This window comes from Cherax quadricarinatus, unplaced genomic scaffold (assembly GCF_038502225.1).
Source record: "Cherax quadricarinatus isolate ZL_2023a unplaced genomic scaffold, ASM3850222v1 Contig39, whole genome shotgun sequence".
Classification (NCBI taxonomy): Eukaryota; Metazoa; Arthropoda; class Malacostraca; order Decapoda; family Parastacidae; genus Cherax; species Cherax quadricarinatus.
The window spans coordinates 27501-44972 of record NW_027195065.1 but is presented as its reverse complement, the minus strand read 5'-3'; the positions used below and the strand labels follow the sequence as shown (position 1 = coordinate 44972).

The 17472-nt window shown below is 38.6% G+C and overlaps 1 protein-coding gene across 1 annotated transcript in view; it reads left to right on the top strand.

The window, feature by feature from the left end:
- Positions 1-287: 287 nt before the first annotated feature.
- Positions 288-17472, top strand: part of LOC128684556 (phosphatidylinositol 5-phosphate 4-kinase type-2 alpha-like) — a gene marked incomplete at its 3' end in the record, with an annotated part of 39627 nt that continues 22442 nt past the window's right edge. The window contains exons 1-4 of the mRNA XM_070079907.1: positions 288-553; positions 2802-2899; positions 7100-7210; positions 7787-7834. Of these exons, the coding sequence (XP_069936008.1) occupies positions 425-553; positions 2802-2899; positions 7100-7210; positions 7787-7834 (386 nt within the window). The remainder of the gene's footprint in view (positions 554-2801; positions 2900-7099; positions 7211-7786; positions 7835-17472) is intronic.

Genomic DNA, 17472 nt, shown 5'->3' with positions numbered 1-17472 from the left:
AAAAAAAAAAAAAAAAAGAGAGAGAGAGAGGGAGAGACAGAGAGACAGAGAGAAAGCGTGGAAGGGAGGGGGAAATGAATGATTGTACATCGTGCCATAATATCTAAACTGAATTCCCAGACTAATACAACCAAGAAGTCTCACATAAACATTCAAAATATGTGGTGCATCCATGATAACAGTAGTGCCAAGTATAAGCTCCAAGGCTCACAACACAACCCTAATACACTCCTGGATCGCTCTTTCTTGCAGTCTACGCTGCTCTTTTGTCTCTCATTGTTGTGTGTATGTGAATGCTATGTCGTTTATGCGTCAATAATAGAGGTGGAGTGGGCTGTAACTTGCGTTCTGACAGCCTTATCATGGGTGGCGTGTATTGAAAATTTCTTGTGTGATTATCAGGCACAAGGAGAAGTCTAGAACGATGGCGTCAAGCTCGAGTTTAGCCTCGAAACTGAAGAAGAAGGCAGTGCGAGTGAAACACCAAAAAGTGAAGCTGTTCAGAGCCAATGAGCCCTTCCTTTCTGTCTTCATGTGGGGAGTAAACCACACGGTATGTTTACCACTTGATCTCTTACTACACTTGACAGTGACTTTCATTGTGAATTTGTTGATATCTAATGTCATCTCTTGCCAGCTTGTACGTCTACACTGGGCGAGAAGTGTGCGTCTTGCTGTGGTGATCATCTCAAGTTGTAGCAACTTGACCATCATCATGATTCTTAAATATTTTTTTCCCTTATATCTTGCGTTTTTGACATAGGCATATACCACAAATCATGAGGAAGACTTGCATGTCCGAGGCATTATGGTGATCACTACTGCACTATGTATCTATGTGAATTAGTGTAATTTCTTATACATTGCTTGTGTTGATATTACAATGTTTAGTAAGTGTAGCTGATATTTTTGTTCTTACCAGCCATTCTCTTGTTAATTCCTGGCCGTTATTTACTGCATAATTATGTGTGTGACAGTCATTTAGAATCAGTTGTCTGGTTCATACATAATACAGAAAATACACTTCTCGTTTGAAACTTAATAACTTTGAGTTAGGTTAGTACTTGAATGGGTGTTTACAGCTTTCATTGCTTTTCAAGACCCCCAAACAAATTGCCACATTATTTGATTTTACAGCATTCTTCTAGGATAAATCTGTTTAATTGTTATAAATGTATATCCTTAAAACCATTGTAAAAACTTTAGGTTGTAAAGACTTTCATACATTGTCCTTTGCGAGAAGTTATTTAATTTTTTGTGAACTTATGCAAAGCATTTCTACATTAAAAACTTCTTTCTTACTTTTGTGGCATCATAACATTTTTATTTATCTTCACTGTTATCTAGTATCAAAAAAAATAAATAAATAAAAAAATACCTAGAAATTAGCCAACTAGTATATTACATTATGGGGAGGACCTAAAGGGCTCCAAATGGAAATGAACTATAATGCCTTCATGACTTTTTTGAGTTATCCTGGGTTAAAAATTATCTTGGGTAAAGTACCTATTCCACAAGATATTGATGTTGTTTGTGTGGGCCTTGGTAAGTCTTTTCAGTGTTTTGGTTCTAAACAAGGAGTGGAAAGCAATATCAAGGAGTGCAACCCTTTAGTTGAATATTTACCTTGCATTGCTTACTTGCTCAATTTTGTTGATCACACAGCAATAGGTGTTTGTATTGAGGCTGCCTCATTGTTGGAAATTGTTCAAAAAGGTGTATTCATTCTCCCTACAGATGATGTCTCCTGACAACTTGAAGTTGCATTCTGAAAGTGAAAAAAAAGTGATTGTAGGCCAAGGAGGCATGATGCAGGGAATGCACTCCCATTGAATTATGATGGGATAATTGACACACTGAACATTTTACAAGATTTCCATCAGAATAGTGATACTCAAGAAGTAGCTATAAAAGTTTCTGCTAGTTTGTGTTAACTTCAGTCATTCTTCCTTTTTGTATTCTGGACTGTTTTGGAATTCCTACACAAAGTTAATTTATTCTTCAGACTGAGGTATTTATACTAAATAAAGTAATAGAGCATATGAAGTCCTTACCAGAATTTATTTTGGGTTGTTTACAGTGGATCAGTCACTGTGAGGAACAGGCTGAGCAGATGGAATTAAAAATCCAAAATGAATCAGAAAATCTGAAAATGAGTTGAACTATTGAGCTGAATGGAAATGACAAGTGACTTACATAAGATAAGATAAACATTGTGTTCGATTTTTAACCCGGAGGGTTAAACATCCAGAATAATCCAATAAAGCCAGTGTGTTATCGGGGACTACCTGTCTTATTTCCATTAGATACTTTCAATCTCGTCTTCCAGGATGTAACCCACAAGTCAGCTAACACCCAGGTATCTGTTTACTGCTAGGTGAACAGAGACACCAGGTGTAAGGAAATATGCCAAATGTTTCCACCTGTGCTGGGGATCGAACCACAGACACTCAGTATGTGAGCTGAATGCGCTGTCAACTGAGCCACAGGTGCCTATAAAAAACAAACCGATGAAAAATATGTGTTTAAGGATACATTCTTCACTAAAGAGAAAGTTATTATTATTTTATTTGTTTACCTATTTTCAGTGTCTGTGCACCAACTATTGCAGTTTGTAATATGTAAAACTTTTAAGACTGATCCATGCTTTTGCCTGGTACTTCTTGGGCAATGCTATTTCACTTATGCAGTAAAAATATTATGCCAGGTTTGAGAGCACAGATAAGGGTGTATACTTAGCATCAAAAATTAGAATTTTGTCTGTGATTTAATTTTGACTATAATTTTTTTGTTTCTTTCAGAGCAGTGAGCTGAGTCATATTAATGTACCAGTGATGTTAATGCCTGATGACTTCAAAGCTCACTCCAAAGTCCGTGTGGACAACCACCTCTTTAACAAGTAAGTTGCTCACATTCAATAATCATGACTGATTTCTGCTGTAACTTACTGCTAAGCTCTACAGTAAGATATTACAAGGACCCCAGTAGAAATAAGTCACTTTGACTTTTTTGAGGGTTATCCTAGGTAATTTACACATATGTATTTATGTATACCTGTGCCTAAATAAACTTACTATATGCAGTTTATGTAGGATGGTAGGTAATTTTATTAGTTTAAGTGTGAAAAAAATTGCAAAGGTTAGTGGATGAGTTTGGGAATGTGTGTAAAGGTAGAAAGTTGAAAGTGAACATAGAAAAGAGTAAGGTGATGAGGGTGTCAAATGATTTAGATAAAGAAAAATTGGATATCAAATTGGGGAGGAGGAGTATGGAAGAAGTGAATGTTTTCAGATACTTGGGAGTTGACGTGTCGGCGGATGGATTTATGAAGGATGAGGTTAATCATAGAATTGATGAGGGAAAAAAGGTGAGTGGTGCGTTGAGGTATATGTGGAGTCAAAAAACGTTATCTATGGAGGCAAAGAAGGGAATGTATGAAAGTATAGTAGTACCAACACTCTTATATGGGTGTGAAGCTTGGGTGGTAAATGCAGCAGCGAGGAGACGGTTGGAGGCAGTGGAGATGTCCTGTTTAAGGGCGATGTGTGGTGTAAATATTATGCAGAAAATTCGGAGTGTGGAAATTAGGAGAAGGTGTGGAGTTAATAAAAGTATTAGTCAGAGGGCAGAAGAGGGGTTGTTGAGGTGGTTTGGTCATTTAGAGAGAATGGATCAAAGTAGAATGACATGGAAAGCATATAAATCTATAGGGGAAGGAAGGCGGGGTAGGGGTCGTCCTCGAAAGGGTTGGAGAGAGGGGGTAAAGGAGGTTTTGTGGGTAAGGGGCTTGGACTTCCAGCAAGCGTGCGTGAGCGTGTTAGATAGGAGTGAATGGAGACGAATGGTACTTGGGACCTGACGATCTGTTGGAGTGTGAGCAGGGTAATATTTAGTGAAGGGATTCAGGGAAACCGGTTATTTTCATATAGTCGGACTTGAGTCCTGGAAATGGGAAGTACAATGCCTGCACTTTAAAGGAGGGGTTTGGGATATTGGCAGTTTGGAGGGATATGTTGTGTATCTTTATATGTGTATGCTTCTAGACTGTTGTATTCTGAGCACCTCTGCAAAAACAGTGATAATGAGTATGTATTGCATTTAATGCTTCTTGGTGGATTTGTACAATATATCACTTGTGACTTATACTGTTCGTTGCTCATAATTTACAGTAGTGCCTTGACTTACAAATATCTTTCCTGTGAACATTAAGCTATAGTTACAAACATTTAGTTTGTTTTTTAAATGTATTCATATTTTGTGTATGTTCATTTTAGGCATATGTGGAAGGCTCACAAGTATTTGGTAGAGATTAAGTAACTATGCATATAATTACTTTTTTCTCAAAACTAAACTGTGAATATAATTTTTGATCTGCTATTTATTCACCAAATGCATTGATGTTTTGTGAATGTTCATTTTATGCATGTAAGGAGGGCTCATATTTGTTTGGTAGAGATTGGTAAAAACTTTCCATATAATTGCTAAGCTTTTATGACTGAATTATTATTTAATTTTTTCACTGTATGCATTGATATTAGGTGTATGGTCATGTGTATATGAACTCACATTTGTTTGGTAGAGATTGGTTAACGATCTCTTGAGTAGTGACTGGCAGGAGTGTATTTCATGTGCCTCTTCCTTCCTCAACAATCTCGTATGTGGAATTCTATCAGAGGCCTTACCATGATCTAACACCTCAAATACTTTAGTGAAAAAAGCTAGTAAATTTGTGAGGCAGGAATGCCAGCTGTTGATATGTGAAAGCTTAACTTGAAACACAACCCTTTCTCACATACTGAAGCCCAAGAGCCACAACTTCCTCATACAATATGCCCAGGCACCTAGTACTCCTACCATGTTACTGAGAAAGTGGAGTGCATATGTAATGAATGTTGTTTCAGATTCAGTGAGATTGAGGGAAAGGGAGAGAGAGGGACAAAGCTCTACTGCTGCCATTGCCTACACTTTTCTCACTTCATTTCTCCTTTGCCACTTGCTCAGCCACGACGGTAAGGGGGTGGTAGGCATATGTAAAGTGTTGTGTCGGATGCAATGGGAGGGACAGTGGGAATGAATAGGAGAATGGGAAGAAATTTGAGAGGTTAGGAAATGGGAGAGGGAAAAGAAATGAAGAATGGGTAGAAGTGGATGAAAAGGGAAGAGAAAGATGCTCATTTAAGTGTTGTACATATTTTCATATTATTTTATAATATGATATGAATCTCCTGGAACCTACGTGTCTCATAAACCCAAGTTCCAAACACTCACATTACCCACTGTACGTGCACTTGCTAATTATATTAATTAATCTTATGAGTATTGCATTTAATGAATTTTTAAATACGGTAGACTGTTGGTTAACACGTGATCTGCTAATACTTTTTTTGCATTAATGTACATGGTTGCAAAATTGCTGCTGGTGAAGATGCCGCATCAATCAATTTATGTGGCAGAGTACATGTAGGGGAAAAATGTGGCATGCACTGGGTTCTTTGCCCTCCATCTCACAGTAAGCCTACATGCTAATCCATTGTCTTATGGGAGAGGTTTACATAATGTGCACATCCTCCCTTGCCTCAGTGCTCCATTCGTACATGTCTTTTTACCATACTCGGCCTGTGTTAGTGAATCAAATTTTTATCTTTTCGCCATTTTTTCTCATTTCCGGATAGTAAACATGGCATCCAAAAGGAATGTGAGTGACCCTGGAAGTATAAATAAGAAGCATAATTATGCATGAAAGTCTTGATGTTATAAAGAAAATTGAGATCCTAGATAATAAGGCACCTTATCCTGCTAGCAGAGAAGTAGATTTGGGATCATTGGCTGAAAGGAGGAATGAGAAATTTAATGCTCGAGAAATATCTAGAAGCATTTAGAAAAGCATAAGAGAAGACCAGAATGCACGTATTACGAATGACCAATACAATGTCTGCATCATCCATTGTAATACTTATAACTGTCTCATGAAATTTAATGAGGCTAAATTTGTATACCTTGAGTATACCTTGTCATCAGGAAAGAAGAATCAACCAGACAACAATACCTGGAAAGTGCTTTTATTACAACCATTAACATTGTTGTCCAGAACACTAGCATCTTTATTATTTTGGAAGTCTAAGCCAAGTTAATTCTTCACCACCAAGACACCATGATCACCTAGAAGTTGAAGTTTTGGAACACTGCAGTGGGCCTACTAACCTATGACAGCCTGGTCCCTCCAACTCCTGAACTCATGGCTTTACTGGTTTTACCTCTTTGCATGTCATCTTTACCACTACATAAACTTCAACTGTGGTTATCTCTGTAGGACCGAATAGCCGTTCATGGCAAAATGTTTCCTTGCCGAAATATCACAGTGTTGTGCATGTGTCTTATTTCACATTTGTCAATATTTCATACCAAATCTTACCTATTGATCTATTTCTCTCTCCCATTAACTCCTGTCCCCTCTCCCATTCCCTGCTTTCCTCCAGTTCTTTCGATTTCTCTCAACTGAGGGTGGTTCCCAGCTGAGAGAAATAGTAATTTCTTTTCTAGGGAATTACTTATCAGAGACAGTTTTAGATGTGATTTGTAGTGTAGTAACAGCTGCTAATGAGGTGATGATACTGGAAAAATCAAAGAGGCAGTGAGAAAAACACTGATTGGTTTGTGAATAATATCTGCTTGTCTGGATCCCTCAAAAGTATTTCAATACTTGCTGTTGTTGTCGACTTGGGCTTATTCTGTTGCTAACTCCTTAATTTATCACCATTAGAGTCTTCCTTCCCTCCAATATTTCCTTTCAGTAGTGTAGAATAGAAGAGAGACAGGGATGTCTGTCCACTAATCTATGATATAGTTAAGAATTAGTCAATTTGAAGGCCAAATTCACTGTCAAAAACATGTTAGAAAGTTTGTACATATACTGTCCACATTTGGATGGTTGAAGTTTTGTGTTATAGTTGTAGACATACATATATGTTCTGTAGTGTCATAAAAATTTTCAGATTTGCATTTTCTGGCTCATTTGGACTTAATATTGTAACTACTCTACAATTGAATTACTGTTTTTATATTTCCATGTGTAGCCTCATGAATTTTTTTTAAATTACAGAGAGAACCTGCCTTCACACTTTAAAGTCAAAGAATACTGTCCCATTGTCTTCAGAAATTTAAGAGAGAGATTTGGTATTGATGATGTTGATTTTCGGGAGTCATTAACAAGGTAGGATATTGTGTGTGTATTACGTATTTCTATACCTGCTTTGGAGTCATGTTACTGTATACAGTGATATCTGAGAAATGAAGTTAATGTGAGTTTTGATAGATATATTTTTATATCTGTTGCTTTATTTGCCTACATTTTGAATGATTGCATTTGTCTATTACATAGTAGTCTTCAGCAGAGCAGTTAAAACTTTTTTCTTGAGTTTGCTTTTTCTTCTATGTTTTGCTTTTGAGCAATACACTGTTTTTTCATTATTTTTTCCAGAAATCTCTTTGTATGAGACTTTATTTTTGTTATGCATCTGTAGATGTAGAACACTTTTCTCACATTCTTTTTTTTTTACCTTTTCTTCATGGTAGATTTTTTAATAGATTTAGCATAACAGTTTTTTTTATAGTGATAAATATATAGTGGCTGTTCAGTATTGTAAGAGAAACAAATATCACCTTTAACTTCGGTTAATAATTATCCATGTTTGGTTTTTCTCCAGAATGTCATTATAATAAGAACATTAAGAGTTAATAATTTTACTTAGTGCCTTAAGTTATAGCCTAACACACAGGCCTCTCTTAGGTCGAGACTAATTGAAGTCCAGCGTTATGGGGGCATGAAAATGGACAGGTAATGGTGGTGTATTTTTATTTATTTTACAGTGATTATTTGCTATTTGAATTGTATTATGCATACTGAAGGATTTGAGCTGCTTAATGACCTTCAATAGAGCTCATCTTGCCTGCTGTAAAGAGGTTAGTGAGCCTTAATGAAGTTTGCACTCTTGTGTATTTCCTGACGAATAAGATGCATTGGTTTTGAATGCAGTGTAGTTTTGAGATTCATCAATGTGTTTTTCTGATTCTGTTTAAAGTGTCTGTAATATTTTGAGGATGAGTTTCAAGAAGATAAAAAATATTTCTAAGTAGCATAGCAGAGAGCAAAGATGAATTCTGCTAAAATTGTGGGACATGAACTAAGTTAAGCTCAAATTCATTGTTTTTTTCTTGGCAGTACTAACGTTGTTTACCTCACACTTGTTTAAGTTGACAATAATGTAACTGTAACAATGCATCATTAAAAACTCGTTCTTCCACTGTGCAGAGGAAAATTAATAGACTGTAGTACATAGGATCGTAGTATGAACAGTCTTGAGGAAACTAGGTGTTAGTGATGAGAACAGTGCTATTTAAAGAAAGGTGGTCAGATAGAAGAAGACTTCCCTTGAATTATTAGTGAAGGATGATTAAAAACCCAATATAACCAACCCTTTGGTTGTGGATTATTTCCATTGGGTCAGTTAGGTCCTCTTCCCTAGGATGTGACACACAATAGCTGACTAAGACACTATTGCTAGGTGAATGGGGGCACCAGGTGTAAGGAGACTTGCCTATACATTTTATATGACCTGGGGATTAAATTTGGGTCCTTTCAGCATAGTTTAGGAATGGTTGGTGCATGGTCAGACTGCAACCATCCACACTCCAGAAATGTTGGAAACTACAAGTTTATGAAATTGGTTAAAAATTTCCTTATTTAGTGTATCCAAATACTATATCAGGTAAAGTTTATGGCAGAATTTTGGCAGTAGTGATGAGATATAATTGTTGTTAATAGTGAGGGGATAATTGTAATTGGTGATAGTAATGGAAAATGTGTAACATGCACAAAGTAAATAACAAAAAGGCACAATACCGTGACTGGAACGATACACAAATAACCCGCACATAAAAGACAGAAGCTTACGACGACGTTTCGGTCCGACTTGGACCATTGACAAAGTCACAAAGTGACTTTGTCAATGGTCCAAGTCGGACCGAAACGTCGTCGTAAGCTTCTGTCTTTTATGTGCGGGTTATTTGTGTAACATGTACAGTGGACCCCCGGTTAACGATATTTTTTCACTCCAGAAGTATGTTCAGGTGCCAGTACTGACTGAATTTATTCCCATAAGGAATATTGTGAAGTAGATTAGTCCATTTCAGACCCCCAAACATACACGTACAAATGCACTTACATAAATACACTTACATAATTGGTCGCATTCGGAGGTGATCGTTATGCGGGGGTCCACTGTATTCAGAAAATGTTTACTACATGCATAGAGCCATTTAAGCATTTCTACTTCTGGGAGTGCCTTAGAGTACTTGGAATGGATCCTCTTTAAGAGATATATATATTGAAAGAGATATACAGTGGTATCCCGAGTTTTGTACAGCTCCCAACTTGAACTTATAGGTTAAATAATGTAGAACTTAGCCATACAGATTGTGGAAAGGACTTGGGGGTTATGATGAGCAGCAACCTTAAACCAAGACAGCAATGCCTAAGTGTACGTAGTAAGGCAAACAGATTACTGGGATTTATATCAAGAAGTGTAAGCAACAGAAGTTCAGCGGTTATATTACAGCTTTATACATCATTAGTAAGGCCTCACCTAGATTATGCAGCTCAATTCTGGTCTCCATATTACAGAATGGACATAAATTTGTTAGAAAACATTCAGCATAGAATGACTAAATTAATACATAGCATTAGAAATCTTCCTTATGAAGAAAGATTGAAGACCCTTAACCCTTTCAGGGTTCAAGGCCAAAATTTGAAGGGGTGCCCCAGTGTCCAAGAAATTTTGGAAAAAAAAAAAAAAAAAAATTTCTTACAGAATTAAAGAGTATATTTTTGTGAAGGTAATAAAACAAAAAAAAAATTTCTGATCAGTACTTACCGAGATACAGTGGCGAGAAGTTGATCCAAAATGACCGGGTGGCGGCAACATCGACGATTTCCACAAACGCGCATTTCTTTATTTTACGTTTTTTATAGTTTTTTCTTTTCTTTTCTAATTTTTTCTTTTCCTACTAACATTCGGGGCCTGAGAGACCAATACTGTATATAATGTATATATATAAACTCACTGTATTGAACACAATAACCACACTAAAGTTATCATAATATTGTTTACGACTTTTGTTTATTACAATAAACATGCACAAATCTTGTATAATACTAATGTTCTATGATATATTTACATATGTACAATCACTGGACATGTTTTTAGAACTGCTGCAGCTTGTGGAACTCCTTGAAACAAGGCACCATGCACAGAGGTACCTTACATTCCTCGCACATAAACCAAGTGTCTTTGCGTCTGTTGCTGTCGTTTTGTTTGTGCACAGACGATGCGTCTCTTCTGAGCAAATTTCTTCTTAGTTACAGGAAGCTGTATCATGAAGTGATCACCTTCCCTCCTCAAACGCTTGGGTATATCCTGAGGAGTTCGTGGGCGGTTTTGTATAGCAGGTGTTGTTACCTGGTATTTCATTATGAGTTGTCTGACAACAGACAAACAAAATTCACCATACGGTGGTCTGTTGCCAGTCTTCACTTGGTACATATTTTATGCATTGAGCATTGAAATGTCCATGAGATGGAAGAAAAGTTTCATATACCACTTGTACCTCTTATGAACACAGTCAACAAAGCCAATCTGCATATCACATTTGTCAACCAAGCGCATGTTTTGTGTATAATCAGTCACTGTCACTGGTTTTCGAATATGTTCATTAGTCATTCTATCAACTTTGCCACTGTCTTGCATTTTGTTACGGTGAATTGTCAACAATGTGACATCTTGTTTGTCATGCCACTGTAATGCCATGATGTCATTGGCAGTAAACACGTGCACCTCATCACCACGAGTGCTTACGTTGAACCTGGGCATATGTTTACGATTAGAACGCACTGTGCCACACACATCTGTCTTGTTCACTCACAAGAAATCACTGAGTAAAGGGCTTGTGTACCAGTTATTGGTATATAATGTATGCCCCTTACCAAGATAAGGTGCCTTCATGCTTCTCACTACGTCACCTGTGATACCCAATAACATCCTGGTATCTTTCAATGTTTTACTTCCCATGTATACAACATTATCCAATACCAAGCCACTGTCACAGTCACAGAGTACAAACAGTTTTATACCAAAGTGTTTCCTCTTGCTTGAATGACAGTCTACCTTTGAACAAAATAAAAAATTTGTCAAATGCAAGATTCTTGAATGGATAAAAGTACATGTTGAACTTTTGTTTGAGATACATAAAAACATTTCTAATCTTGTATAACCTGTCAATTCTGTCAGGCCTGGCTTTGTCAGAGAAGTGCAACATACAAAACAGTATGATAAACCTGTTCACTGGGATGATTTCACTGAAGACCGGGGTAGAAATTAGCCGATCTGTGGACCAGTATGATTTTATATTATGCTTATAGACATGAGGCAAAAAGCAAATACATTTCTGCAACAGTTGTCTCTTTCCACCGGTGTAGTCTTGACTGTGGTGATATCGTATTTGCCATGGTGTACTCAAAATACTTGTTAATTTCCCTGACAATAGTTTCCATCAAGGGCTGATCAAAGAATTGTTCAAAGAATTCCAGTTCATTGGCAGTGGTTCCAAGGGGACAAATAGGTAGAATTCCACTTTGAGAGTCATCAAACTGGTGGGGCTTGGGAACAAAATTGGGGTTTTGCTGCCAATCCCAGATACGGTTTGCTGGTAGATACTGGACATCATAGGCTGGTTGTGCTGGTAGTTGTGGTTGTGGTGGGCTGGTGGCTGATGCTCTGCTTTGTCCTTGAACTGAGGAGTCAGCAGCGTGGGTCCCAGCCTGGGCTGGTGAGTCATGCATGGCCGTGGCACTACCATCACCACTACCACCACCTACTGATGCCTGTGGTCTATCCATACCAAGTGTAGCCACATCATCCTCACTTTCACTGTCTATTCCTGGTGTAGGGCCACGGGATGTACTCTGGGATGTACTCCGTCGCCTGGGCACTGCATAGGGAACACTACCCGAGTGCATGTGGCGGCGTATATACCGACGCTTCACTGGTGAATATGTTTCCTCACTATCGCTACTCGAATGATCGTCAAGAGCAATAAAATCACAATCCACATCACTATCATCATCATTACTGAAGTCAGAGGCCTGGCCACGCGAAAATAATAGTTTTCTCTTGTGATGAGGTACAACTGACCGTACTGAGGAGTGCCCACACCAGAGGTAGAAGGTTGAGGATCGTCAGGGTTTTCTGCACTATTATCGATATCCTGGTCATTCCTTTCGGTCACTAACTGATCAAAGCCAAAGAATTTGTCTTCATTTCCGCTTCCATCAGAGTCAGAACTATCAGATAGGAAGAGGAGAGTCCCAATTTTCCTTGGAGTGAGAGCTGCCTTGCGACGAGGCATGGTGAACAAAGGTAACTGAGCCGGCGTTCCCACAATGCAGGTCTTGAGGATATCTCTCCAAGAGAGAACCCGCAGTAATGGATTCAAATTAGACAAGTTTAGATTTAGAAAGGATATAGGAAAGTATTGGTTTGGAAATAGGGTAGTTGATGAGTGGAACAGTCTACCTAGTTGGGTTATTGAGGCTAAAACCTTGGGTAGTTTCAAATTTTGGTTGAATAAATACATGAGTGAGAGGGGTTGGATTTGAGTGGGACTTGCATGTGAGAGTGGATAGAGTTATCAGAGCTTACTTCTTGGGTGGTATTGAAAATTGGGTTGGGCAGATGTTTTGTTAATGGGATGGATTGTAAAGGACCTGCCTAGTATGGGCCAACAGGCCTGCTGCAGTGTTCCTCATTTCTTATGTTCTTATGTCCTTATGTAAGTGTATTATTGTAAGTGCTTTTGTAAGTGTATTTTTGGGGATCTGAAACAGACTAATCTAATTTGCATTATTCCTTATGGGAACAAATTCGTTCGATAACAGCACTCGAACAGCCTTCTGGAACAAATTATGGTCGAAACTCAGGGTACCACTATATGCATGTATGTATGTATGTACGTATGTACATATGTACGTATGTATGTATGGTATGTATGTATGTATGTATATATATGTAAGTATATATATATGTATGTATATATATATATATACACCTACCATCCAACTTACGACCGAGTTTGGTTCCGAGAAACCGGTCGTAAGTCGAAATGGTTGTAAGTCGAACTTTACTACTGAATATCAACAAAACATTTTTGTAATGACTTTATTTTATTGTTTTATTTTGGTATTTCATGTTTTACTTTACTTTTTTTGCTGTTAGTACTGTATTTTATACTGTAAGGTTTAGGATAAACACTGTGTACAACACAAATAGTTGTTTATTTCCCAGAAATTTGGCATGAAAAACACGGTCGTAAGTCGAGTGGTAGTAAGTTGAGCTGGTCGTAAGTCGGATGGTAGGTGTATATGTATGTATGTATGTATATATATATATATATATATATATATATATATATATATATATATATATATATATATATATATATATATATATATATATATATATATATATATATATACAGTGGACCCCCGCTTAACGATCACCTCCAAATGCGACCAATTATGTAAGTGTATTTATGTAAGTGCGCTTGTACGTGTATGTTTGGGGGTCTGAAATGGACTAATCTACTTCACAATATTCCTTATGGGACAAAATTCGGTCAGTACTGGCACCTGAACATACTACTGGACTGAAAAAAGTTAACCGGGGGTCCACTGTATATATATATATATATATATATATATATATATATATATATATATACAGTGGTCCCTCAATAATCGACCGGCCTGAAAGTCGACCATTTCGGAAATCAACCGGTTTTTTCGACAAAATATTGACTCGGAAATTGACCGAAATTCGTTTATCGACCCGTCTCGACCCGTCGTCCCAGACGCGTATGCACGAGGTAAGCGGGCCTCGACCCGCCTCAGCCTTCCTTCCCAGCCAGTGTGCCATTGTTTACCAGTTAGCGGCGGTCCTCTCACGTGCTCCAGTGAAATATTTCATAATATTTCATTTATTTTAGTGCTTGCAAGTTATTTAAGTGCTAAATAAGCTAGCATGGCTCCAAAGAAAGCTCCTAGTGCCAAACCTTTGGTAAAGAAGGTGAGAAATACCATTGAATTTAAGAAAAACATCATTGAACAATATGATAGTGGCGTACGTGTGGGCGAACTGGCGAGGATGTATAACAAAAATCATTCAACCATATCTTCCATCATAGCCATGAGAAAGGAAATCAAGGACGCTGTTGTTGCAAAGGGGGTAAATATGCTGACAAAAATGAGATCACCAGTACTGGAAGAGGTTGAGAAGTTATTATTGGTGTGGATAAATGAGAAACAATTAGCAGGAGACAGTCTTATGACCTTGATTATTTGTGAAAAGGCTAGGCAGTTGCATGAAGATTTGGTAAATAAATTGCCCGCAAATAGTGGTGAAGTGAGTGATTTTAAGGCCAGCAAAGGCTGGTTTGAGAGATTTAAGAAGCGTACTGGCATACACAGTGTGGTAAGGCATGGTGAGGCTGCCAGTTCGGACCACAAGGCAGCTGAAAAATATGTGCATGAATTCCAGGAGTACATAGAGGCTGAAGGACTGAAACCTGAACAAGTGTTCAATTGTGACGAAACAGGCCTCTTCTGGAAGAAAATGCCAAAGAGGACCTTCATTACACAAGAGGAAAAGTCAATGTCAGGACACAAGCCTATGAAAGACAGGCTGACGCTAATGTTCTGTGCTAATGCTAGTGGGGATTTCAAAGTGTAGCCGTTACTAGGAGTCTGTGGAGACAAAGAACTTTGTCCTTGGAGGCAAAGAGGGGAATGTATGAGAGTATAGTTTTACCAACGCTCTTATATGGGTGTGAAGCGTGGGTGATGAATGTTGCAGCGAGGAGAAGGCTGGAGGCAGTGGAGATGTCATGTCTGAGGGCAATGTGTGGTGTGAATATAATGCAGAGAATTCGTAGTTTGGAAGTTAGGAGGAGGTGCGGGATTACCAAAACTGTTGTCCAGAGGGCTGAGGAAGGGTTTTTGAGGTGGTTCGGACATGTAGAGAGAATGGAGCGAAACAGAATGACTTCAAGAGTGTATCAGTCTGTAGTGGAAGGAAGGCGGGGTAGGGGTCGGCCTAGGAAAGGTTGGAGGGAGGGGGTAAAGGAGGTTTTGTGTGCGAGGGGCTTGGACTTCCAGCAGGCATGCGTGAGCGTGTTTGATAGGAGTGAATGGAGACAAATGGTTTTTAATACTTGATGTGCTGTTGGAGTGTGAGCAAAGTAACATTTATGAAGGGGTTCAGGGAAACCGGCAGGCCGGACTTGAGTCCTGGAGATGGGAAGTACAGTGCCTGCACTCTGAAGGATGGGTGTTAATGTTGCAGTTTAAAAAACTGCAGTGTAAAGCACCCTTCAGGCAAGACAGTGATGGAGTGAATGATGGTGAAAGTACAGTGGACCCTCGACATTCGATACTAATCCGTTCCTGAGAGCTCATCGAATGTCGAAAATATCAAGAGTCGAATTAATTTTCCCCATAAGAAATAATGGAGATCAAATTAATCCGTGCAAGACACCCAAAAGTATGAAAAAAAATATTTTACCACATGAAATATTAAATTTAATGCAATAGAATAATTACAATAACAACAATAACAATAGAATAATAACAATATAATAATTGACACTTACCTTTAATGAAAATCTGGTGATGACTGATGGGATGGGAGGAGGGGAGAGTGTAGATGGTGTTAGTGTTTAGAAGGGGAATCCCCTTCCATTAGGACTTGAGGTAGCAAGTCCTTTTCCGGGGTTACTTCCCTTCTTCTTTTAATGCCACTAGGACCAACTTGAGAGTCACTGGACTTCTGTCGCACGACATACCTGTCCATATAGGCCTGTACCTCTCGTTCCTTTATGACATTCCTAAAGTGGTTTACAACATTGTCAGTGTAATAGTCACCAGCACAGCTTGCAATAGCTGTGTCAGGGTGATTGTCATCAAAAAAGGTTTGCACTTCAAGCCACTTTGCACACATTTCCTTAATCTTTGAAGTAGACAACTTCTTCAATTTCTCTATCCCCTCCTCTGAAGCAATTTCCTCAGGTCTGGCCTCTTGCTGTTGAAGATAATCTAGCAGCTCATCAGTGGTTAGTTCATCATTGTCCTCCTCCACCAACTCTTTCACATCCTCCCCATTAACCTCCAACCCCAAGGACTTCCCCAATGCGACAGTGGATTCCTCAACTGGCATAGGATTCTCAGGGTTAGCCTCAAACCCTTCAAAATCCCTTTTGTCTACACATTCTGGCCACAGTTTTTTCCAAGCAGAGTTCAAGGTCCTCTTAGTCACTTCCTCCCAAGCCTTACCTATAAGGTTTATACAGTTGAGGATATTAAAGTGATCCTTCCAAAACTCTGTTAGAGTCAGTTGAGTTTCTGTGGTCACTACAAACCACTTTTGAAACAGCCTTAAAGTTGGAAATGACCTCATGGTCCATGGGCTGCAGGAGAGGAGTGGTATTAGGAGGCAAAAACTTGACCTTAATGAAGCTCATGTCCCCTGAAAGTCTCTGCCAAGTCTGTAGGATGACCAGGGGCATTGTCTAATACCAGGAGGCACTTAAGGTCTAATTTCTTTTCAATTAGGTAATTTTTCACAGTGGGGGCAAATGCATGGTGTAACCAGTCATAGAAAAAGTCCCTAGTGACCCATGCCTTACTGTTTGCCCTCCACAGCACACACAAATTAGCCTTGAGGATATTCTTTTGCCTGAACGCTCTGGGAGTTTCTGAGTGATACACCAATAAAGGCTTCACTTTGCAATCACCACTAGCATTGGCACACATCAGAAGAGTAAGCCTGTCTTTCATAGGCTTATGTCCTGGGAGTGCCTTTTCCTCCTGAGTAATGTAGGTCCTGCTTGGCAATTTCTTCCAAAACAGGCCTGTTTCATCACAATTAAACTCTTGTTCAGGTTTCAATCCTTCAGCCTCTATGTACTCCTTGAATTCATGCACATATTTTTCAGCCACTTTGTGGTCCGAACTGGCAGCCTCACCATGCCTTATCACACTATGTATGCCACTACGATTCTTAAATCTTTCAAACCAACCTTTGCTGGCCTTAAATTCACTCACATCACCACCAGTTGCAGGCAATTTCTTTACCAAATCATCATGCTACTGCCAAGTCTTTTCACAAATGATCGCTTGAGAGATGCTATCTCCTGCTATCTGTTTTTCATTTATCCACACCAATAACAGTCTCTCAACATCTAACACCAGCGATCTCTGTTTCGAAAACAAAGTTGCACCTTTTGCAACAACAGCTTCCTTGATTGCCGTTTTCCTGCTCACTATAGTAGAGATGGTTGATTTGGGTTTACTATACAACCTGGCCTGCT